Below are 23,105 nucleotides of genomic sequence, written 5' to 3'. Positions count from 1 at the left end.
TTTGGGAACATGTGGTTTGGAAGGCATAAAGAGATCTTCAGCGGAACCCCCTGAAGTAGACTAGAACTTGACATCTGGCTTGGGGTGTTGAAATCTTACTTCTTGGGGGACCAAATCTCAGTTTACAGCATTATGATTCATTCTTGATACACAATAATTAAGCTTAGCCCCGAAAATCTTGGCACTTAATGCAAAAAGTTCTAAAATCCCATAATTACCCAAAGAAGCAAGATAACCCCTCAAAGTGGATTTTCCTACTTCTGATCAAAATCTCAGGAAATTTAAACCTTGATTTCATCACCCTTGATTTCGCCACCCTTGATGAGTCATGCATTTTTGGATTCTTGTCAATCAATACTTCTCTAAAGCTCTATTATAAAAACATGCACACCTCAGTCCATGGGGGGGAGGAGGCCTCTTTAAAGATTTCTATCATTGACTACATTTTGCAGAAATTCAGCCCTTATTAAGCTTCCCCAAGCTCTTTAGAGCTCACTCATAACCTTTCTTAGTCTATAGTCACCATAACACCAACATTCACCACCTTGCTTACACCTTCCTACTCCATAAACGTCCCATAACTGACCAAAGGACAGCGACCTTCTCTGAAATTTTGGGTTTGTTTGCTATCTTGCTCGTGGTTTAGCCTCCCTCAAGCTCACCACTCATCATCCTTAGCCCACACTCATCTAATCTCAGATGTTCTCTCCCCTTTTTCACACAAACACAACCCATAAATGTTTCTCAACTAGTCTTAAACAGACCACCCACAAAAAATCCTTGATCTTGGTGTTAATCCCATCTCACTCACTCAAAATAGCTCACATTCACCTCATTCATGCCTTATACACACACACTTACCAAAATCTTAGCTTAATACTTGCTGCACTGAGCTGGGGATCTCTCCTCTCCCTTCATTCCATCCTATTTTTCTTCTTTTATTTGTAACAATGGATCCTTTAATCCTTGTTTATTATTGTTATGATGAAGGATATAATGTATTTGTAACAATTGAATTTTTCCCTCACATTGATATAATGATGGTTGAAAGTACTATAAGTTCCCCTAACCAAGACACACAACGACCCCCAGGACTGAACATTTTCCTAAATTTATTTAATCATTGACTGCTGGACTCTAAGTATAATTTCACCCCCATCGCTAGAGATAATACAGTACCACTAGAGGACTGATTTGAACTATGACGCAGTAAAAAGACTAATAATATAACAAACTAACAACATTAATGTGTTTATTATACTTTATTGTTGCCTTTTTGTTAAGGTGCAGCCTCTATCTCTTGCTTGGGCGGACTTACACCACATCGATAGCCTTTAGGCTTTATTTCAAGAGCCCAACGTTAAGTTTCGGATTGGCTACCTCATATTCTATTTGGGAACATCAGAAATTTTCCCCTCAACAAAATGTAATTAAATCTTGTATTGCTAACAAACAACAAATGGATAAATCATATAATTAATTTTGTGACAATGGCTTGTAAGGACTAGAAAATCAATAGCATACCAATTTGTTTATAGAATTCCAATTACTGTTACAACCAAGAAATGGGCACTTTCAATTATGGATATAATCCAAACTAGGACAAAATGGCCTTATGCCATTTTCACTCAAATTATATAGCTTTATGCCCCCCTTCCCAAACTAATTAGGAAAATGCCCCTTTTTTGTAACTCAATTTTCTCAAAATCGAGTTAAAAAAAAAAAAAAATTCTAGAGCCTTATAATAACGTTTTTAAGGACCTACAATGACGTTTTAAGAACTTATTGTGACGTTTTATAAATTGTCTATAACTCGATTTCATGGACATCGAGTTACAAAATGCCACTATAGGTCCTTAAAAACGTTATTATAGGTCCTTGAAAACGTCACTATAGGGCTTAACTTGATTTTGAAAAAGTCGAGTTTCAAAAGAATGGCATTTCCCTAATTAGTTTGGGAAGAGGAGCAAAAGACTATATAATTTGGGTGAAAAGGGCATAAGGCAATTTTGTCCATCCAAACTAGATTTCACAATTAAAAATAAATGTTCTGAGATACTTTTTGATTTTGTCCATTAGAACAAAATTGTTGCAAAATTTAGTACAAATTTAAACATAGATGATATTCAGAATTTAAAAGAATCGTCAAGTTCTATTTTGATATATCCTAAATGATTGAATTAAAACGTATTAAGAAATAGTTATTTATGTATTTAATTTTGTTTATATTTTGTTACAACTTAATAAATACTGGTTTTTGTTTTTTTTATGTATCAATTCAGTTTTGAATTTTAGTATTTTATATTCTTGGATGATCATTTTCTTTTTCACATCCCCCAGGCAAATTTCTCGCTCACTGCATGAGTCCTACTATTAATAGAAAGATAAATAAGGTTTTCTAGTTACCTTGGAAATTCATTTTTTCATCCGTTGAACAAATTTCATTTACATTCTCAACTCAAGCATTCCCACGTTTCACATTCCTTGATATGTTTGATCAAACTTTGATGTGTGCATTTTTTATCGGGTTCCACTTTAGCACGTATGCACATTGCATCTAAATTTGTTGGAAGATGCTAAAAGCCTAAAACCATAAAATTGATATTAGCAATGAATCCAGATAAAGACCAGTAAGAATTTTTCAATAATTTATAAAAATTTTGTAAAATTATTTGTAGTTATAGCATTACTCAAATTTGTTTATCTAGAAGCTACCCCGACTGAAGCATTTTTCCAGAGCATGAAAAAGGTAAGAGAAAAACAATCTGGCAATAAAGAGAGAGAAGAGGGGATAAAAGAGAAAAAAAAAAATACCGTATAAGAAATAAATAGTTAGATACTGACGTGGATATTTTACCCCCACATGTTCTAATTGACTATTCTTGGCATGTTGCACCAATATCATTTTGGGATTAATTTTTTTTTGAGGGAACATTTTGGGATTAATTGGTAGTTAATTGATACATCAAATCAAATTTAGACAAAAATATTCGAACAAAAATGTGGGTCCAAATTTAAAATTTTAAACCATAAGGGATAATATAAAACTAACTAAACTTTTTTTTTTTTTTTGAGAAAGAACTAACTAAACTTTTAAGTATGTAAATTGTATGCAACCACAGTAGTGGTGCTAAAAAATTTAATAGCTTTTAACACCTCAAAAAACTGCATTATCTATTTTAACACTTTACTTATCAATATACCCTATAGCCTATCTCTTATTTTAAGCAAATCACCCATTAAAAATAATATAAGCACCCATTTAAATAACATAAAACACACACCTACAAAATTAACAGATTTTACAGTAAGAGATAAGGAGGAGAGAGACAATAAAAATCATTAAAAAAAAACACAGTTTCTACAATTAACTCTTATTTATAAGAGTTCACCATAGCTGAATGCTAAGAATATTTAGATATAACAACTTCGATATAACATGATTTTTATGATTTAAGGTGCTAAAATAGCTTTTGAGTGGTTTTACTTTTACTTTTACCACCTCCAATATGAATAGAAAGGATTAAGGAAGACAATTTAGAATATTTTTCTAAAATTTTGAGGTTGTGACATGCTTTATTTTTGTCTCTTTTTTTTTAATTCCCCATCCCCCTTTCTACGGGTTCGTTTGAGATCCGTTTATTTTGCTAAAACTGGAAATACCGTAGATAAAGGTAAAAGTTAGTTGAAATAGTACAGTAAGACCTATGAATAGTATCAAAAAGTACAGTGAGACCCAAGAATAGTAGCAAGAATAAACTGAATGGTAAAATAATTTGGCAAAAATAATCTTTACCAAATAGATACTACATATGAAAAGGCTTTTAAGTTTATTTTTTAAAAAAAAAAGATTAATTTTTAAAAAAATTGTAAAAAGATTGTCTTACTTCTTTTCTTTCTTTTTCTTTCTTCTTATTTATTTATTTTTTATCACCAATCTTAGATATAAGTTGGTTTTTGTTGTATGAGGGGTTCGAATTTGAGATTTTTTATTTAATGATAAGAAACTTTCCTGGTTGAGCTAATTAGAATCTACAATTATATTTACTTTGTTGAAAAATTGAATTGAAAAGTGGCCAGACTTCAAACTCATACATTTCATGTGTAAAAAATTGTATTAATAAAATTTGATAAAATTTATTATAAATAATATAAAATAATCTCAAAATAAAATCTTCAAATAAATTAATTGTAAAATAAAATTTAAAACTTATACATGGTTGACTTCTAAAGTTTGATTCATGAGTTCCAACTTCCAAGAGCCTTGTAAATATGCCTCAATTTAAATCTTCTCTCCCTAATAGAAACTAGTATTGTATTATGAAAAAAAAATCATGAGTGATTTTGTAATTTATTTATTTATTTATTTTCAAAATTAAAAGAGATTACTTTTAATCCCTTCACTTAAGTGGCCAATTATTAAAAGCTACTATTAGTTAGAAATTAAAAAGCGATAAATTTCTATTTAAAAAAAAAAACTGTTGTTTCAACTTTCAAGCTAATTTAATAATAATTATTATACATGAATTAATGCACCAATTTTGTTTTCCTTATTCTCTCTCCTGCAATAATCTGTATTCTGGCCGGTCAACGGCGCGTCAATTTACTCACTGAAAACTATTTCTTTGCTTCTCTCTTCTGATCCAATTGCTAACAATTCCTTCTATGGCCACTCATACAGCCGCCTCCTCTTCTTCTTCTTCTAGGAAATACGATGTCTTCCTTAGTTTTTGCGGCGTTGACACCCGCAAGAATTTTACTGACCATCTCTACACTGCTTTGGAAAAAAGGGGTATTAATACTTTCAGAGACGATGAGAAACTTGTGAGAGGAAAGTATATTTCTCCGGAACTCTTGAAAGCAATAGAAGTCTCCAAATATGCAATCATCGTTCTCTCGAGAAATTACGCTTTTTCAAGGTGGTGCTTGATTGAATTAGCAAAGATTGTTGAGTGCATAGAAGAGACCAAGTTGACAGTTTTGCCCATCTTCTACCATGCTGATCCCTCTCATGTGCGGAACCAGACGGGTACACTTGCTGAAGCCTTTGAGAAGCATGAAAAAGATCCCAAGGTTAACAAAGAGGATGTGCAAGCATGGAAAGCTGCCTTGAAAGAAGTGGGCAATATCTCCGGATGGCATTTAAATGATAGGTAACATTTGTCTTTTGCAGAGTAATTATATATAAGCTTAAATTGGACTTTGGTTTGATTGAAGAATTTTTACTTTGTTTGAGGCATGGTAGTCTATTACTGAATAACTCATGCATACTTCTTTTCGTAGTAGATTTCTCTCAAACCCTTTATTTTTTTTTTATAAACCCTATTAACAAGAATTAGGTGTCAACAAAGCTATATATTGCCAGAAGGAAAACTTTAGGAACACCTTAATATATTATATATGATATGAATATACAGTCATCAAAATTAATATTTTGCTATCTTTATCTTCTTTGTAGGTATGAATCAATAGTTATCCAAGAAATCCTCAAAAGGATATCAAGCGAATTGGATCTTATAGTCCAAAGTACTATTTCCAACAACCTTGTTGGAATAGAATCCCGTGTGAAGGAACTTTTGGATTTATATGTAGATGAAGCGTCGGGTGGTGTTGGCTTTGTAGGGATTTGTGGAATGGGTAAAACAACTCTTGCACAAGTAATTTCTAAGAGAATTTCTGGTAATTTTGAAACCTCCAACTTTATTGCTAATGTTAGAGAAGAAACTAAAATTCAAAGTCTAATTTCTTTGCAAAAATAACTTCTTTCTATGATTCTCATGGAAAGTACAATAAATATATGGAATGTTAGTATGGGAATCGGTGTTATACAGAGTAGACTACGCAATAAAAAGTTTCTTATTGTTCTTGATGACGTGGATGAAAAAGAACAACTAGAAGCACTAGTAGGGAAATGTGATTGGTTTGGTCTTGGGAGTAGAATTATTGTAACAAGTAGAGATAGCCATTTGTTGTGAAAACATGGAGTTGATCATGTATATACAACTAATGGGTTGAATGATGATGAGGCTTTGGAGCTTTTTAGTTGGAGAGCTTTCAACAAACCCCGTCCTAAAGAAAATTTTGTGGCTTTTTCTATGGAGTTTGTGAGTTACGCTAAAGGCCTTCCTTTAGTTCTTAAAGTTTTAGGTTCTTCATTAATTGGTAAAAGATTTGAGGTATGGAGAAGTGCTCTAGATTTCCTAAAAGCAAAACCTAATAGAGACATTTTGAATATACTTCAAATAAGTTATGATGGGCTAAGAGCTATAGAGAGAGAGCTGTTTTTAGATATTGCATGTTTCTTCAAAGGAGAGAAAAAAGTTTGCATAAGAGATATTCTAGAAAGTTTTGGTTACTACCCAGACTACAATATTGAAGTCCTTGTGGATAAATCTCTCATAACCATTGATGAAGAGGGAACTTTGTGGATGCATGATTTGCTACAACAAATGGGTCATGAAATTGTTTGTTGTGATTCTCGTGAATCCCTCAGAGAGCCTGGTGAATGTAGTAGGTTATGGATGTATGAGAATATCATTAATGTATTGAAGAACAATACTGTAAGTTGACAAATCTAACCCTGAATATATATATATATATATATTCTTACAAATTCTTTCTAATTATTCTAATCTCATTATTCCTGATTATTGGGGAACAAATTCTGTTGAAGTCATAATGCTAAACACATATAAGTTACTAAGATGATTTGTATTAGCATGTTTGAGGACATTATTATTGTAATTCTCATAAACCAACAAACTTTAGAATCAAATTGCAGTTAGTGAATGTTAATCAAAAGTTCAACCATGTGGATAATTTCAAAGCATTCCAAATTTTTGATATATCAAAATATCAGAAACATTGCTGATAATTGATAAATCCATGGGTTTACTGAAAACAATATGCTTCAGTATTGGTGATATTTTCTGGTAAAGTGCTTAACTATGAGTGTTAGGAATCTGAGCTTGTATATATATGTGCAATCACCATCTAAATAAAAAGGTCTCACGATAGACAATCTTCAAAGCAAAAACAAGTCTGATGTTATCTGTCACCAAAACATTGCTGTCAATGACTCGATTATTAGACCTGCCACATAATAAAATGTGGAATTGTAACTATTAGTAAATAGCCTTTGTCATGTGCTCCTTGTATTCTGCAATGTATGGAAACCATCATACATATCATTGTTCTATGTAATGCATGTGTAAAAGCCTTTGTGAGACCTTAGTAATATTTCAATCCCATTTGAAAGTAACAAATCTTTTTTCTCTGCTCTTTGTTACTTAGATTTTTCTTTTCTTCTTCCCCCAGCCCACCCCTTTCTTCTTCTTTCTGGACGTTTAGGAGTTTCATATATGATGTTGGTTGAGTTTGAAAGAAAAAGGATGCTGTAGTATGAATTTCCTCATCAATCTGTAATATTAAAAGTTTAAAACTCTTTTAATTTGTATCAAGACTCTTTATTTATGTAAGTATTTACTATACGACTTGTGTTTTGCCTCTTGATATACTTGATGGTTTTTCCACCTTTTAATAATCTTCATTCCCACTTAAGACATCAAACAAACTAAAAGACCTATCCCCAAGTCGTATTATAATTAGGTTATACCCTGTTAAAGAGAATCAACTAGAATTAGAATTAAAGTACAGAAGTAGACAGTAGAGAAACCTGAGCATATGACAAAACTAAATCATAAATTACTAACCAAATCATCTGGTGCATATTCGTCTTTACAGTAATCAGACTCGAACAGGCAAGCAACTGAGTAGTTGAGGTTAAAAATTGAAGGAAGCCTGATTAGCTCTCCTGTTCTAGTTATCTTTCTTTGGTGTATTACATCTAGATTTGAAGTATCATTCCCTTTGGTTTTGTTATTCTAATCCTGATGTATTATCTTTCATTGTGGAAAGATGCTACACTTTGAGAATCATTCAAATATATGTATATGAATAATTGTCATTCCTTTTTTGAAAAATTTATATTATTGCATTATCTTGAAGTCAAAAGAATCTGTATATGTTAATAGGTATTTAGAGTTATCTTTGCACTGACTTGGAACAGGACCTGGTTAGGGAGCTATACTCTCCTGAAGTGGCTGCTCAAATTTTATCTACCCCTATCTTAAGGCAAGGTGTTACCGATAAGCTGATATGGCCTCATGTAATGCGTGGTCGATATGAGGTCAAAATAGGCTAACAATTGCTGCAGGCATTGGAAGTAAGGAAAATAAGACAATTGATTCTAATTTAAGGGTCATAACTCTTAGATGGAGAAATCTTGTGGATCATGAAGCTTCCTTTGAAGTTTGAAGTTATTTTATTTATTTATTTTGTGGAAGTTTTGGCATGAGGACTTAACTGATTAAAACAGAATAGTGAAAATGAAACATAGTGAGTTATAGTAGTTGTGTCTTATGCAGTGAGGAAGGGAAAAACTTGGATCATTTATTCCTGCAGTGCTGTCTTGATCTGTATTGTTTGGTTCAGAATTGACCCTTAGAACTGAGTTCATTTATCCTTGCTCTTTGAAGCAGTGATTGCCGCAATTGATGGAGGATTTTAACCTTTCACAAACTGGAATATGCATGTGATGTTCTCTAAAATGATGTTTGAGGGTACAAAAATGTCTGCTTCAGAACTGCTAATGCTTAGTAAAGCTCTGTTTTGCAGGTATGTATAAGTCTATAATGCACCAGGCAGATCAGAGTAACTGCAGGAATGTACCAAGGCAAGTGTGTCTAATTGTGGAGGATTGCTAAGTGTTGCTTTGAGGGACACTGGCAGGGAGGGTATGAATGGGTTGATTTTGGCTGTAGCTATATCAAGCACTGGCAGGAAAATTTTTGGTAGGTGGTTGCAGTTCTGCCATATGCAACCTTGGCAGGCAGCTAGATGCCTGGCTGTTCGAAAAGCATTAACTAAGGCTATACAACTTGCTTTTTGCAGATTTGCTCCTTCAATAAGTAGTAGAGGAGTGGTGGAACTCTGTTTGGGAAAGATGGCTCCTTGGCTGACCATGCCCATTTCAGATGATGGAACGAACCAAAAGACCTATCTCCAAATAGTAACTTGATTAGGCTATATACCATCATATAGACTCAATTAGAATTAGAATTAAAAGACAGCAGTAGACAGTAGAGAATTCTGACCATACAACAGGCTAAACTATAAATTACTAACTCTGTCATCTGGTGCATATTCATCTTTACAGTAATCAAACCCAAGCAGGCAAGCAACTATATAGACAAGGTTGAAAAATGGAGAAGGTGGCCTACTTGGATAGGTAAGCCCTCTTGTTCTAGTCGTTTTTGTTGTTGTATTATATCTAGAATTTAAGTTTTCTCATTGGTCTTTTTATTTAGCCTGACGTATTATGTAACGACCTTGCCCCAACTAAGTAGATATTGTCCTCTTTGTGGCCTAAACCCATAATGGTTTTGTTCTCTCCCCAAAGCACACAACAATGGAGAAAAAGGCTTCTACACATTAAAGGGAGATCACTCCTTATAAACACATCCCCATGGAATCCCACATCGCCTAGGGAAGCACATGGGGATGCGTTCATAAGGAGTGATCTTCCTTTAACGTGTAGAAGCCTTTTTCCCCATTGCTGTGTGCTTTGGGGGAAGAACAAAAGCGTAAGGGATATGGGCTCCAAAGTGGACAATATCTACACAATTGAGGTGGGGTCATTACATATTATATTTCATAGTGGAAAGATGCTATATAATTGCCCTTCTTTTTAGAAGTATTTACAATTTTTTTTGTTGTTGATATTTTGCTTTATTCTTAAGGAAGTAAAAACAATATGCTTTTGTTAGTAGGTATTTGAACTTAACTTTACACTTAGACTTGGAAACAGGACCTGGTTAGGGAGCTATACACTCCCGAAGTGGATGCTCAAATTTAGCTTGCTGTATCTGAAGGTGAGGAGTTTCTGATACACTGATATGGCCTCATGTAACACATGGTCAATGTGCAGTCAAAATAGGCTACCAATTGATGCATGCATTGGAAATAAGGGAAACTCAGATAATGGATTCTCATCGTAGGGTTATAGCCCTTTTTTGAAGAAATCTGTGGAGCTTGAAGCTTCCTTTGAAGTTAAGAGTTTTTGTTTGGAAGTTTTGGGAAGAGTACTTAGCCATAGAAACAGAATAGTGGAAATGAAACATAGTGATTGATACTGTGTCTTATGCAATGAAGAAGAGGAAAACTTTGATAATTTATTCCTGAAGTGCAGTCTTGCTTGGTCTGTATGGTTTGTGTCAGATTTGACCCTCAGGACTGAGTTCATTTGTCCTTCCTCTTTGAAGCAATGGTTGGCTCAGTAAACAAAGGATCCAAATTTTCATTAACAAAAATCTGTTATGATCCCCAGATTGTTTATCATAACTCTGCAGGCCTTGGGTATCACTGCAATAAAGTGATGTTTGAGGGTGCAGAATAGTCTGATTATGAAGTGATAATTCTTAGTAAAGCTTTTGTTTTGCTGGTATGCACAAGCCTATGATGTACAAGTGGTGGGTCAGATTAATTGTAGGAGTGTATCAGCAAGAGTGTATCTAGTTGTGGACGGATAGCAGGTGTTGCTGACAGTTAAGGGGCACTGGCAGAGAGAGTGCAAATGGGTTGGTTTTGTGCCTATGCAGCAAAATCATGTTTTAGCAGGAAAACCTTTCTGCCACTTGCAACTGAATGGAAGCTTGACGCCCAGCTGTTCGAAAAGCATTAACTAAGTCCATATAGCTTGGTTTTTGCAGACTTGTTTCAATAAGTACTGAAGGAGTGGAGGACCTCAGTTTGGGAAAGAAGGTTCCTTGGCAACTTCATGCGATGATTGAAGACCACAAGTGCATAGAAGATGGAAAATGAAGAACACTAGTAGTGTATATATGCTGTGCATAGGAGAGTCACTGCGACAAGGGCCTGGCTACTCTTGCTTCAAAGGAGCTTCTTTTGGAGCTTGCAACTTTATTACTAGGCAACTCTTCTGGCATTACTGTATCAGAAAACCACTACAGATTTTTTAGACTAATTTATGGCTTTGTAGTGTCTGCATTTTAAGACATTATAGAAGATATTCGTTTCTTTCTGAGAAAATCTATGTAAAATTCTCCTGTTAATTTAAATAAGGGCATTTCAATAAACTATAAAATGGCTCTAGCTGAGTAAATCTTATATACATTTTTTTAATCGTGGAGTTTGGACTTGTCCTTCTTCTTTCTTTCTTCTTTCTGACTTTGAGCATCGCCATGGCATGATTGGCACCAACGAGTAATGACAACTCTGTGAGAGAGTTCATGTGATGTTATAGAAATAGTCGTTATTCTTTAGAACTAATTAAGAGTGACCATGCTGTTTTGTTCTATAGAATTTGTACTATAGTCTATCTTATCTGCTACTCAAAAAGCAAAGACAAAAAATTCAAACCTGACAAAAAATATGAGTAAAATGTGACCTTCCCAAATTGTCTTTAAAAAAAAATCCCAATTTATCAAAAAAAAAAATGTAAAATCTATTTAGAAACGACCAGGAACTTCCCAACACTGCAAAACGGTATACTATTGACATAGACTGAAAGAAATGAACTTTAAAATAATTAATAGCAAGTAATCAAGAAAAATAATAAATTGGGTAATATAATAGAGATATGGTAGAGAGAAACTCAAAAAGACAGTAACTTTGATTTTTTTAGGATTGGGATAGGTAAGAGAAAAGCAAACAAAGATAAAATATGGTAATAAATAGTAAAGGCAATATCAATCAGGAAACTTTCTACAACTTTCCTTAACTCTCCAACTTAACTACTATAATAGTTTTCCTCTTCAATTATTGTCTCTCTATTTTTTTTTTCTTTCTCAAACTGAGCACACGGAATTTTTCTTTTTTTTTTACCGCCAATTGTTTGTTTCAAGCATATTCGTCTCCTTGACCTTGACAACGTGGTCCGCATCCTCAAGGTCCTCTCTATTCTCTTATGCAATGTTTTGTGCGAATTCTCTGTTTTCTTTCTTCTTCTTCTTTTCTTTTAAAAAAAATTATATTTAGTTTGTGTTTCAATTTCTATTTGGATGACGAGAAAGCAGAGGGAAAGGGGAGGAACATAAATATTTTTTCCTGGATTTTGTGTCTCATTTTTGTTTTATCTCTGATACAATTTATACTTACCAATTGTGATTGGCAAATTACAAAAGTTTTTCTCTTACTATTATTTGAAAAAAGTTAACTGGTAAAATTAAATGGATGCATCATATTAGTTTTGATAAATTACTTATTTGGTAATACTTATTAGAACATACACGAAAATAGCAATAATAGTGTTTTAAACCGAGTTTATAATACATTACATAACCATAGTACAACTACAAAATGACATAACCTCTGTAGTTGTAGACTGAGGTTATAAACAGTGGACACTAGACACATACAACCAATGTGGGATAAACATCCCTATTTTTTTTAGTAAATAATAATATTTATTAGAATACACACGAAAATAGTAATAATAGTGTTTTAAACCGGATTTATAATAAATTGCATAATCAGAGTACAACTATAAAATGGCTTAACCTATCAAAAAAATTACTACAAAAAAAAAAAAAAAATATATATATATATATATATATATATATATATATATCACAATCTATCAAATTTGGTCCTTAATTTCAAGTGTGTTAGATGGTATGTGTATTGCCATATCCATATGGAATTAAAATTTAAAAAAAACAAAAAAAAAACAAAAAAAAACCGTTTATTGTTTTGAAGCTGGGATTGTAAAATTCCCACAATAGTGTTATGGAAAACTTCAATATTTTCAATATCCCTTTAATTATAGCAAAATAACATGGGTATTAAAACGAAATTAATGTGCCTTTGGACCAAAAAAAAATTTTAATTCAAATTTTCCGTTTAACTCACGAAAAACAATAGCACAAGGGACAAAGTACATATCACGGAAATTTAATGGAGAAACTGCTATATTCTAAGGTAAAAGGAACTACAGGTTTTTGTTAGTCAACCGATGCTTTCGGTGTTTTTCTAAATTTTTAAAAAACAAAAACAATTCTTTTTTGTTTGTTTGTGTTTTTAACTAAGATATTTATGGTTCAAAATTCTTTTTCTCAACTATTGATTTTTTTTTTAACACTATTTTTATTTTATATTTCATGCTGAAAAGTTAAATTTGTACCCCCCCCCCTCTTTTTGTGGTTAATATATTCTGATGACAGTCTGCCTAGGTAATTGACAAAAAATAATGTGTTCATGTAATCAATAGTGGACATAAAGTGTCCATCATTTTTACTTGCACAAATAAGTATGCAGTGAAATTGAGTATAAAATTAGATGCTATCCTATAATTTTATGAATAGTATTATAAGTACTACAAGTTTTACTGTATTGATCTTACAAACAAAATTGTTACCAATTAGAAATAGACAATTCAAAATTCAGTTATAAAATAGTTGAAATCTTTGTAAATTTCATTAAGTAAAACTTGTAATATTTTTATCATCTTTTTTTTTAATTTTATTGTTTAAGTAATCCTAGGAACATAATATATTGGCAACAAAACTTAGGTAATATTAGTTCTAATATGTGGCCACTACTTTTTTTTTTTTTTTTTTTTCTTTTTCACCAAATAACAACTTACAATTTGTCGTGAAATTGCAGTAATATAACATTTCTCTTATCGATCAGCTAAACTTCACTGGGTCATCGTTTTGCTAAAATATTCTAGGAAGGAGCGGACACCTTGCACGCCTACTCCACTCTACTTAAAAACAAAAACGCAAAAAATACTTGTGTTGAGTCCCCACGCCTCTGTGTGAAATTACAGTGCCTATTCCTTAATTAAGGAGGGAATTAATGTTTCAAGAGGGCTTCTAGCTTTCACGATCAGTACTGCAATTCCATTTCACAAATAAGTAAGTTTTCACTTTTGCACACACCCATCTCATTTATTTCTCTCATATTATTCCCTCTTTGAAATGAAAAATACGCATCAAATGGTTTTCTTCTTCTCTAATTTATCTTTCCATTTAATTTTTTTTCTTCAGTCTTAATTGATAGTACTTTTTTTATAAAAAAAAAAAATCTATTTTGTGTTTCAAGATTTACCGGTATATTTTCAGCAGCTTTCATGAGTACCCAAAAAGATTGGTCATCATGTCCTTCAACAGCAACATGGAAATATGACGCTTTCCTCAGTTTCAGAGGCAATTTTGTACAAAGTGGATCCATCTGATATACGGATACAAAGGAACACAGTTCGAGCCTTTGTTAAACATGAAATCCGTTTTAAGAAGAATCTAAAGGAGGTGCAAAGGTGGAAAGATGCTTTGAAAGAAGTTGCCAATATCTCTGGATGGCATTTACAAAATAGGTAATTTAATTTAACATATTTCTTTATTTAAAATGTTTCAAACAACTCTTCCTACAGCATTACGCATATGATTTTATTTTATTTTTGAGATAAGCATCAAGAATACTAATAACAGTACATCAAATTTTTATTTATAATACATCTAACAACAAGAATTAAGCATTTCTCCCAAAAATTTTGGAACTAATGAGTAGTCCAGCTCAATATAAGTTGATTTTTTATTGTTTTTTTTTTAATATTTAAATATCAATGAAAGAGTAAAAAATTCTGAGAATTGAATAAATTTGAAATTTTTATTATTTTAAACTAGGACAACAGTTTTTAATGTTACTAAAATATTGTATATATGCATTTTAGAAACTTTGTGGACGTTGTTATTGTAATTGTCACAATGCAACAAACTTTAGAATCACATCGTAGTTAGTGAATGTTCCTAAATTCAAACTATGAGGAGCTTGATCATAACTTACTTTTATGAGAAATTTATTTGGAAATGCAAAATTTCCTCTAATCTGATTAAACTATCTTCATTAGAAACCTATGATGCTTGTACCTATATGTTAATAGATGTGAAACCACCAACTATTTAAGATGCTCTCACAGGAGACAATCTTCATAGCTAAAAGCATTAAGTACCATTTTGTTTGTGTTAGGATCTTAGAGCGTTGGCTGATTCAATGTCAAATTTTGATGTATTTAAATCTTTCAATTTCATTGTATCTTGTATTTTGGGGGTTTTATTGGTATTGAGTTAGTGAGTGGAGGGAGGCATGTGCTGAAGTTGAAGCTGAAGTCTGCAGAATTCTGCTTCTCCAAAAATGAATGTGTCAAGCAAAAGTGTGGTACAAAATCAAGATTTGAAAAACCATTGCACAGAGAATTTGCCCCTTACTTCACTCGTACAAAAATTGATTACCTCTAAGTCATTGTCTTTCTTCTTACTCTTAGTTTTGTTGGTTGCTGCATCATCTTTTTTCCTTTCCTTTGGCATATGCTTGAACTTATGTTTGATTTAATTTTAAATTCTAAATCGTATATTGCTAGCTGCAGCTTGTCTTCATTATTGGCACTTATTACAACAAAAGAATCATTAAAGATTGTTGAACTTCTTGTCCTTTTTTCTTAATCAATTATATTTTTTCTTAAAGTTTTGCTGATTGCTGCACTATATTTTTTTCTTTCCTTTGGACACTTTTACTTAATTAAGTTTAACTTCAAAATATAATTTTACTAGCTGTGCTTTAGCTTCATTATTGGCACTTATTCCAGCTCTCATCTGGTCTGTTTCCTTGATCAAAAAACACATAGTAGTACACCTAGTTAATTTAATATGCGTATTATTAGATCTTATGGATTGGTTCAATTTGTAAAAGAATCATCCCCATTCTTGAAGCTACTCTTTTAATCCCAAAAAAAAGAAAAAGAAAAAATAGTTTTATAAAATAAACAATGATTAGGGTAATTTTGGTTCAGTGATTTGTGTTGGTTGCCCCATTGATGTAGGATTGTTGGACTTGTTCATGAGGAGAAACTGTCACATGGCCAAGAGAGAAGACAAGTGCATGCACGTATGCTTCTGATTTTCACTCGATCTAATAGATTGCAGGGTAAAATCTGCACTCTTGTTCATGTATAGATCACAATTAGAATGATTAGTTTGGAAAGACATAGCATCTAGCTTCCTCATAGAAGATTTTCTATGGTTTTGTAATAACCTTCAACCAAAGAAAATGCACTTTATCTGTTTAAGAGTTCAGCTGATTTTTCTATCCTTGTTTCTTTTTCTTTGAAAATTTTATTATTTTAATGTAGGATAGCAATTATAAAAGTTATTAAAATCATTTGTATTAGCATGTTTGAGGACATCGTTACTGTAATTCTCATAATACAACAAACTTTAGAATCAAATCTCAGTTAGTGAATGTTCAAATTTCAAACAATAGGAGCTTGATCATAACGTACTTTTATGAGTAATTATGTGGATATGCAAATCATTGACCAAATCATTCAACCGAGTTCTTGATATATCCAAATATCATCAACATTGTACATAATTGATTGATCCATAGGCCATAGCATCAGTTATGTTTTTGGTAATTTGCTTAAGCTATCTTCATTAGGAACCTAAGCTTGTTCATAGACGTGCAGTAACCAACTATATAAAAAGCTCTCGCAAGAGACAATCTTCAAGGTAAAAAGCATTTGATTCCAATTTTATCTATTACCAAAACAATGCTATGAACAACTATATATTACTCGATTGTTGGACATGTTACGATGAATCAATGATCTACCATAATAGAGCATTGAATAGTAAGTATATTTGAATGGCCTTAGCCATGAAATCATGATACATGTTATTGTCTTATGTAATGCCTGTGTAGGAACATTGGTGAGACCTTAATAATATTGCAATCCCTTCTTTCTCTACTTTTTGTTGCTAGATATTCCTCCCCCCCCCCCCCCCCCCCCACCCCGGGTTTCCTTATTCTTTTAAAACATTTAGGAGTTTCATAAATTTTTTTTTTAATTTTATTTATATATATATATATATATATATATATATATATATATATATATATATCAGTGTAGTTTGAAAGAAAATGGGTGCTGCGACATGAATTTCCTCATTAATCTATAATATTAACAGTTTAAATTTCTTTTAACATGTAGCGGCTCTTTGATTATGTAAGTTTTTACCATAAGACTTTTGTGCTTTTGCCTCTTGATGTACTTGAAAGTTTCTCCACCTTTTTAGAAACTTTTGCTCTGAATTAAATTATTCATTGCAAGTTGTCCATGCCAATTTCAGATCATGGGCAGGCAAAGCTGACTGTGCCTATTTCACATGATGAAACAAACCAAGAGACCTATCTCCAAATCGTAACTTAATTAGGTTATAGCCTGTCAAAGAGACTCAAGTAGAATTAGAAGTAAAAGACAACAGTAGACAGTAGAGAATTCTGCCCATACAGCAGACTTAACTATAAATTGCTAATCATATCATCTGGTGCGTAAGCAACTGTGCTGACAAGGTTGAAAATTGGAGAAGGTAGTGATGCAGAAGACGCAAAAAGATTATTATTTAGTATTATTTATGTTTGCAAGTCAATTGTATTTTTATGTTTTAGGTCCTAGTAGTTTATTAGGCTATTAGTATTTTAATTTGGAAATAAGGTTATTTTTGTAATAAGGCAATTAGGGTTTCCTAGCCAATTAGAACTAGGATTTAGCAATCCTTTATAAGCAACCTATTGTACTCCTTGAGAAGATATTTGATATTTTGATAAATGAAAAAATGGCCATTTAGTTTCTTTTGGTCTGATGCTGACTCCAGGTCCACCCTAAGTGTTGACTCTTAGTGGTTTTCCCGCTTGGTGTTGACTCCAAGCAAGGCCTAGGTACTGACTTCTAGGTCATATCCCTTTATCTTATTGTTATTTCAATTTTGTTCTGGTTGTCCTACGTCAAGTAGCCTACTTGGATTGGTAAGGCTTCTTGTTCTAGTTTTTACCGTTGTTTTATTATATCTAGAATTTAAGTTCTCTCAAAAACTTTCTAATTTGTTTTGTTATTTAGACTGATGCATTATGTTTCATAGTGGCAAGATGCTACGCTTTAATAATCCAAGCAAGGCCTAGGTGACTTCTAGGTCATATCCCTTTATTTTATTGTTATTTCAATTTTGTTCTGGTTGTCCTGCGTCAGGTAGCCTACTTGGATTGGTAAGGCTTCTTGTTCTAGTTTTTACCGTTGTTTTATTATATCTAGAATTTAAGTTCTCTCAAAAACTTTCTAATTAGTTTTGTTATTTAGACTGATGCATTATGTTTCATAGTGGCAAGATGCTATGCTTTAATAATCATTCTTTTTTGAAGTATTTCCATTTTTTTGTATTATATTTTGGGATATCCTTAAGAAAGTCGAAACAATCTGCTTCTGTTAATAAGTATTTGAAGTTAGCTTCTTTGACTTGGAAACAGGACCTGGTTAGGGAGCTATACTCTCCTGAAGTGGCTGCTCAAATTTCAACTGATACACTGATATGGCCTCATGTAACACATGGACGATATTTGATCAAAATAGCCTACCAATTGCTGCATGCGTTGGAAGTAAGGGATCAGGTAATGGATTCTCATCAGAGTTTCATGGCTCTTAGATGGAGAAATCTGCGGAGCTTGTAGCTTTCTTTGAATATGTGTTTTTGTGTGGAAGTGTTGGCAAGAGTACATGGCCATTAAAACAGATTAGTGGAAATGAAACATAGTGGATTGTACTAAGTGTGCTTTGATTATTTATTGCCAAAGTGCAGTCTTGCTCGGTATGTATGGTTTGGGTCAGATTTGACCCATAGAACCAATTTCATTTTGTCCTTCCTCTTTGAAGCAATGGTTGGCTCAATAGATGGAGGATCCAGAATTTCATAAACTAGAATATTCTCTAGATTGTTTTTCATAATCTCTGCAATAAAGTGAAGTTTACAAGTGCAAAACAGTCTGCTTATGAAGTGCTAATGCTCTAAATCTTTTGTTTTGCAGGTATTCAAAAGCCTATGATATACAAGTGGTGGATCAAAGTAACTGCTGGAGAGTGAGTACCAGCACTAGTGTATCTAGTTGTGGAGGAGTTACTAACAGTTGAGGAGCACTAGCAGAGAGATTGCAAATGGATTGGTTTTGTCCCTATGCAGCAAAATCAAGTTTTGGCAGGAATAATTATTGTAGTCTGTTGTAGTTACTGCCATTTGAAACTGAATGGAAGCTCAATCCCTGACCGTTCAAAGTGCATTAACAAAGGCTGATTGAAGACCACTAGTGCATGGAAGTTGGAAAACGCTAGTGGTTCATATATGCTGTGCTTGGGGGAGTCACTGCAAAGGCAATGGCCCTGCTACTCTCGCTTCAAAGTCTTATGAACATCTTTTGGGGCTTGTAACTTTACTACCAGCCAACTCTTACTGCATTTTTGTACCAAAAAACCAAAGGCAGAAAAAAGGCTATCTTTGCACCTTTTTTGGACTAATTTATGTCAAACGTCTGCATGCAATTTATTAACATTTTAAGATAGGAATTAAAATTTCTCGTACTTGTTCAAAGTTTTGGTATACTTTGATTGTTGTTTTTATTTTCTCCCACAATGCAAAATATTATATTTTTTCTTGACAGCATTTGTGTCTTATGAGTGGCATTAAAGAAATTTCCAATAGAAAAACTTGGCTCAAATTGGTTAAGAGGTTGCTGATGAGAAGATAAATAAATTAAGAATACCTTCTCATGTTTGGTAATGGAAGGAAGAAAATTGCATAATGAATTCAAATTTAAGAAGATCTAGTCTTTTCGGGCATATAATAATGAATTTCTACTCTGCAACATTGGTTTCAACCAGGGCTAGACGCAACATATATAGTGGTAGAGAATTCAATTACACACAAGCATGATAGGAAAGTTCATTAGTGACTGCCTTTTTTCTTTTATCTTTCTTTTTTAGCGAACACGACGAGCTTTCTCTTCCTGTCCTATCCCAAGCGATTTCTGGGCATTTGCAATACCTTCTGGATCTGCAATGCTACACATCAAATAAACTATATTATAAATCCAATATCAGCTAGCCTGTTACAGTCATCAATACATTAATGGAAGGAAAAATGTCAAAGGTTTGATCACATGACCTAATCCTCAATGAACTTGGAGGCAATCATATGTCCAAGATTAAATATTGATTGAGAGGTTCAGGTGCAATGTCAGCCAATTCTGAGCTTAAAAGTTTTACAAGGTAAAATACTTGATTGGACATTGAGAATCTCTATAAACCAATTATATTTTAATATCTATTTAGTAATTTGCTGGTCATATATTTAATTGAGATATAGACAGACAAATAACTATCTCCCTGAATTTATATTTCTGTCCAAAAAGATGTAGGAATCAAACCCATTAAAACTGTTATTTACAATGAAATTGTAGACTTGAAAACCCCAAATCCATTAAAAATGGTTCAGAAGCTTCACAAGCATACTCATTATGATGCAGATATACCACAACTCTAGGTTCAGTGAAAAGGGGAGGGGGCGGGGACTTAAAAGGAATCCTCAAAACTATTTAAGAGTGACGATGTTGTCTTGTTATATAGAAATTGTACTATTTCCATCTTCTCTGCTACCCATAAAATGTACAAAGAAATCAAAACTTACCAAAGAACTGAGTGAAAATGCGTGTGAAGAAGTTCAAGTTACGGGAAACATTGTAGGCCATGGCAGGTGGAAGAGGTTTCACGATGGTGTCAATACCGATTACTCGTTGAAGAAACTGCATATACAAAAGAAGTATTATATCTCAAACTCAATTATGAATGGATTTAGATGGCCCGCCCCCAAGGGGGAGGGACCTTAAGAAAATAGAGGAGTAAACCAAATAAACAAAGACGTAAACTAGTAAACTGTTAACCTCAAGCGGTGAATGACGCATAAGCTATAAAAATGTCAATTGACAGGAAAACAGAACATGCTATAATTTCAGTAATCTACAATCATGGAAGATTCAAATATATAACCTCACTTCATGAAACTGAGGCTTCAATCATATTAACAGCCAACCAATACTGTCAATAAAAAATAAAAAAAGGAATTCTGCCTGAAGAAAACAAAATAGCATAATTTCCAAATCAAATTGAATACATAAAAGACAAAGCATCTTACGACTTCCAGAACATGATAACGACTGACAGTCTCATCAGTAAACCTGGTCTCACTCTTTGCTGATGATGGGCCATTTTGGCAATATACACTTGCAGGAAATCCACCCTAGAAGATGCAACCTATAATGGTCTTCTAACACTATAATGGTCTCTCCCTCATTTATGCTAGTGGGTTAGAAGCCGAAACTCATTAAGTGGTCTCTCTATTGTGGACAGAAAAAAGTGCTGTCTTTTGCAGAAGACAAAGGGCATTGGATACAGCAAGTCCTGAAATTTTAGATACGGGAACACAAATCATCAAGAAACAAAAAGAAAAACCACAAAACAGAGACCTGGTAGTTACCTCGACAAGGGAATCATCAATCGTTGTCGTCTTGGAACTCTTCTGTGGCTTCCTCTTCGCCCCTCCATGCCGCCGATGACATCAACTTCTTCTTCTTCGCTGTTGTCATTGTCATTCAATTGCGTTTACAGAGAGAGGAGGTAGTGTTGACTCGGAATCGGTTACAGAAAGAGTCATTACCGCGAGATTTGTTTGGTCGTTACAGCTCCATCAGTGGCATTTTGGTAAACCTATTGTAACGCTTCTATCACACAAGCTTATATGAAAACCACAGTGGACTGAATGGACCGAATATGACCAAAGTCTACCAAATGGAACCGAATAGAACCAAAGTAGATTGAATAGGACCGAATGGACTAAAGTGCATAGAATAGACCCAATAAGAACAACGTGGACTGAATAGAGACCGAATAAGACCAAAGTGAGTTTAATTATTCAATAGTTTTTTTTTTTTGGAGAACTTATTATTCAACAGTTTGATTCATTAAGGGGGCATTTGGTATGGCATGATGTTACATTACGTCATAATATTACGTTATTGTACTCTTATGTTAATATAATCACAATATAAGAATACAACATTACATTGTTTAGGTGTTATATCATGATATATTATTGATTAAACAATGAGTAGTTGACCTCACTGCAAACCAAGGAAGTACATGCTTGCACGCCACTCCTGACCTCTTTGATTCCAATGCCCATTTTTCTTTTTAACAATCAATTACGTAATGTATATTAACAAATTGGAATTTGAAGTTGGTTTTAGCAAAAAAGAGGGGCCCAAACTTACGTGGGTTTTTATTTTTTATTTTTTATTTTTTTTTTGGTGGCATAAATGCACTTTTAGTCTCTACATTTTGACTTTTTTCCATTTTAGTCCTTACATTTTAATTTTACCACTTTTAGTCCCTAAACCAATTAACATGTGTTATTTTTGTTATTTCTGTCAGTCAACCGACGGAAATAGCTGAGGTGGCAGCCGAAGGAATTAAAATAATAATTAAAAATTCTATTTTGGCATTAAAAATTGCCACATCAGCATCTAAATTAATTTTAATTAAATAAAAAAATTAAAAACAAAATGAATTGAGATCTAAGAATATAAGAACTTGTTCTTCAATGTTCTTAAATCAAGAAATAAACCCAGCAACGACATCAAACCCAGAATCAAAGAGCAAACCCAGAATAAAAGAACATGAACATCAAACCTACAGGGAAAAAAAAAACATGAACATCACCAAATCAAAGAGCATGAACAAGAGCAAACACAGGAAAACCCACACGAAACCACACCCAAACCAAACCATCCAAAGAATAGAAACCCAGCAAAGCACCCAAATCATCCACTCCCAAACCAAACCATAATCAAAGAAATTTCGAATACCACGACAAGTTAATAACTTAAAAAACAAAAAGAAATTTCAAAATGTGAAATTCCCAGCAAATGCCAAAACCAAATCTCCAGCAAACCCCAAACCCCAAATGTCTAGAAACGATCACCGATCAGACCAACAACAACAACAAACCTTGCAATTCCAACCAACGAACCCAATCGAACCCAGCACCTACCAACATCTCTTTCTCTAAACCCTAATCCGATCAAACCCAGTCAAACCCACCAACGATCACCGATCAAAGCCGAAGAGAAAGCCCAAATCCTAGCAAACCCAG

General features: G+C 33.2%; 1 protein-coding gene and 2 long non-coding RNA genes across 10 annotated transcripts; 2 read left to right on the top strand and 1 right to left on the bottom strand.

Moving 5' to 3' along the window:
- The first annotated feature begins 4,586 nt into the window (after positions 1–4,586).
- Positions 4,587–11,202, top strand: LOC126700440 (toll/interleukin-1 receptor-like protein). 6 transcript variants are annotated; one of them, XM_050398623.1, is made up of 5 exons: positions 4,587–5,153; positions 5,459–5,657; positions 8,069–8,852; positions 8,953–9,289; positions 9,869–11,202. In XM_050398623.1, the coding sequence occupies exons 1-3, from the start codon at positions 4,666–4,668 to the stop codon at positions 8,201–8,203; spliced, it is 822 nt and encodes a 273-aa protein (XP_050254580.1). In that variant the 5' UTR covers positions 4,587–4,665; the 3' UTR covers positions 8,204–8,852; positions 8,953–9,289; positions 9,869–11,202. The 6 variants fall into 6 exon arrangements, with proteins under 6 accessions (XP_050254580.1, XP_050254582.1, XP_050254583.1 ...); XM_050398625.1 differs by having other exon boundaries at positions 5,459–5,679; positions 8,677–8,852; XM_050398626.1 differs by having other exon boundaries at positions 5,459–5,637; positions 8,677–9,289.
- A 2,494-nt stretch (positions 11,203–13,696) lies between these two features.
- On the top strand, positions 13,697–19,490 carry LOC126700457 (uncharacterized). Of its 3 annotated transcripts, none has more exons than XR_007647164.1 (5): positions 13,697–13,937; positions 14,148–14,395; positions 15,899–15,963; positions 18,379–18,519; positions 18,934–19,490. It is a non-coding gene; the product is annotated as an uncharacterized LOC126700457 (long non-coding RNA). The 3 variants fall into 3 exon arrangements; XR_007647163.1 differs by having other exon boundaries at positions 14,145–14,395; positions 15,899–16,002; XR_007647162.1 differs by having other exon boundaries at positions 13,698–13,937; positions 15,899–16,002.
- A 238-nt stretch (positions 19,491–19,728) lies between these two features.
- Positions 19,729–21,735, bottom strand: LOC126700470 (uncharacterized). The gene is made up of 4 exons (XR_007647184.1): positions 21,432–21,735; positions 21,090–21,355; positions 20,586–20,700; positions 19,729–19,960 (listed from the first exon to the last, which is right to left on the bottom strand). It is a non-coding gene; the product is annotated as an uncharacterized LOC126700470 (long non-coding RNA).
- Positions 21,736–23,105: the final 1,370 nt, after the last annotated feature.

The sequence above is a fragment of the Quercus robur genome, chromosome 9 (assembly GCF_932294415.1).
Source record: "Quercus robur chromosome 9, dhQueRobu3.1, whole genome shotgun sequence".
NCBI classification, from domain to species: domain Eukaryota; kingdom Viridiplantae; phylum Streptophyta; class Magnoliopsida; order Fagales; family Fagaceae; genus Quercus; species Quercus robur.
The sequence above is the reverse complement of the archived record's forward strand: the minus strand, read 5'-3'. Positions and strand labels throughout refer to the sequence as shown.

What these genes read in the sequence shown, in the direction of transcription:
- LOC126700440 (XM_050398623.1), top strand. Translation starts at nt 4,666, where the DNA reads ATGGCCACTCATACAGCCGCCTCCTCTTCTTCTTCTTCTAGGAAATAC. An exon ending in GGATGGCATTTAAATGATAG is followed by an intron (nt 5,154 to 5,458) that starts GTAACATTTGTC and finishes TCTTCTTTGTAG; the next exon opens with GTATGAATCAATAGTTATCC. An exon ending in GTAAAACAACTCTTGCACAA is followed by an intron (nt 5,658 to 8,068) that starts GTAATTTCTAAG and finishes GACTTGGAACAG; the next exon opens with GACCTGGTTAGGGAGCTATA.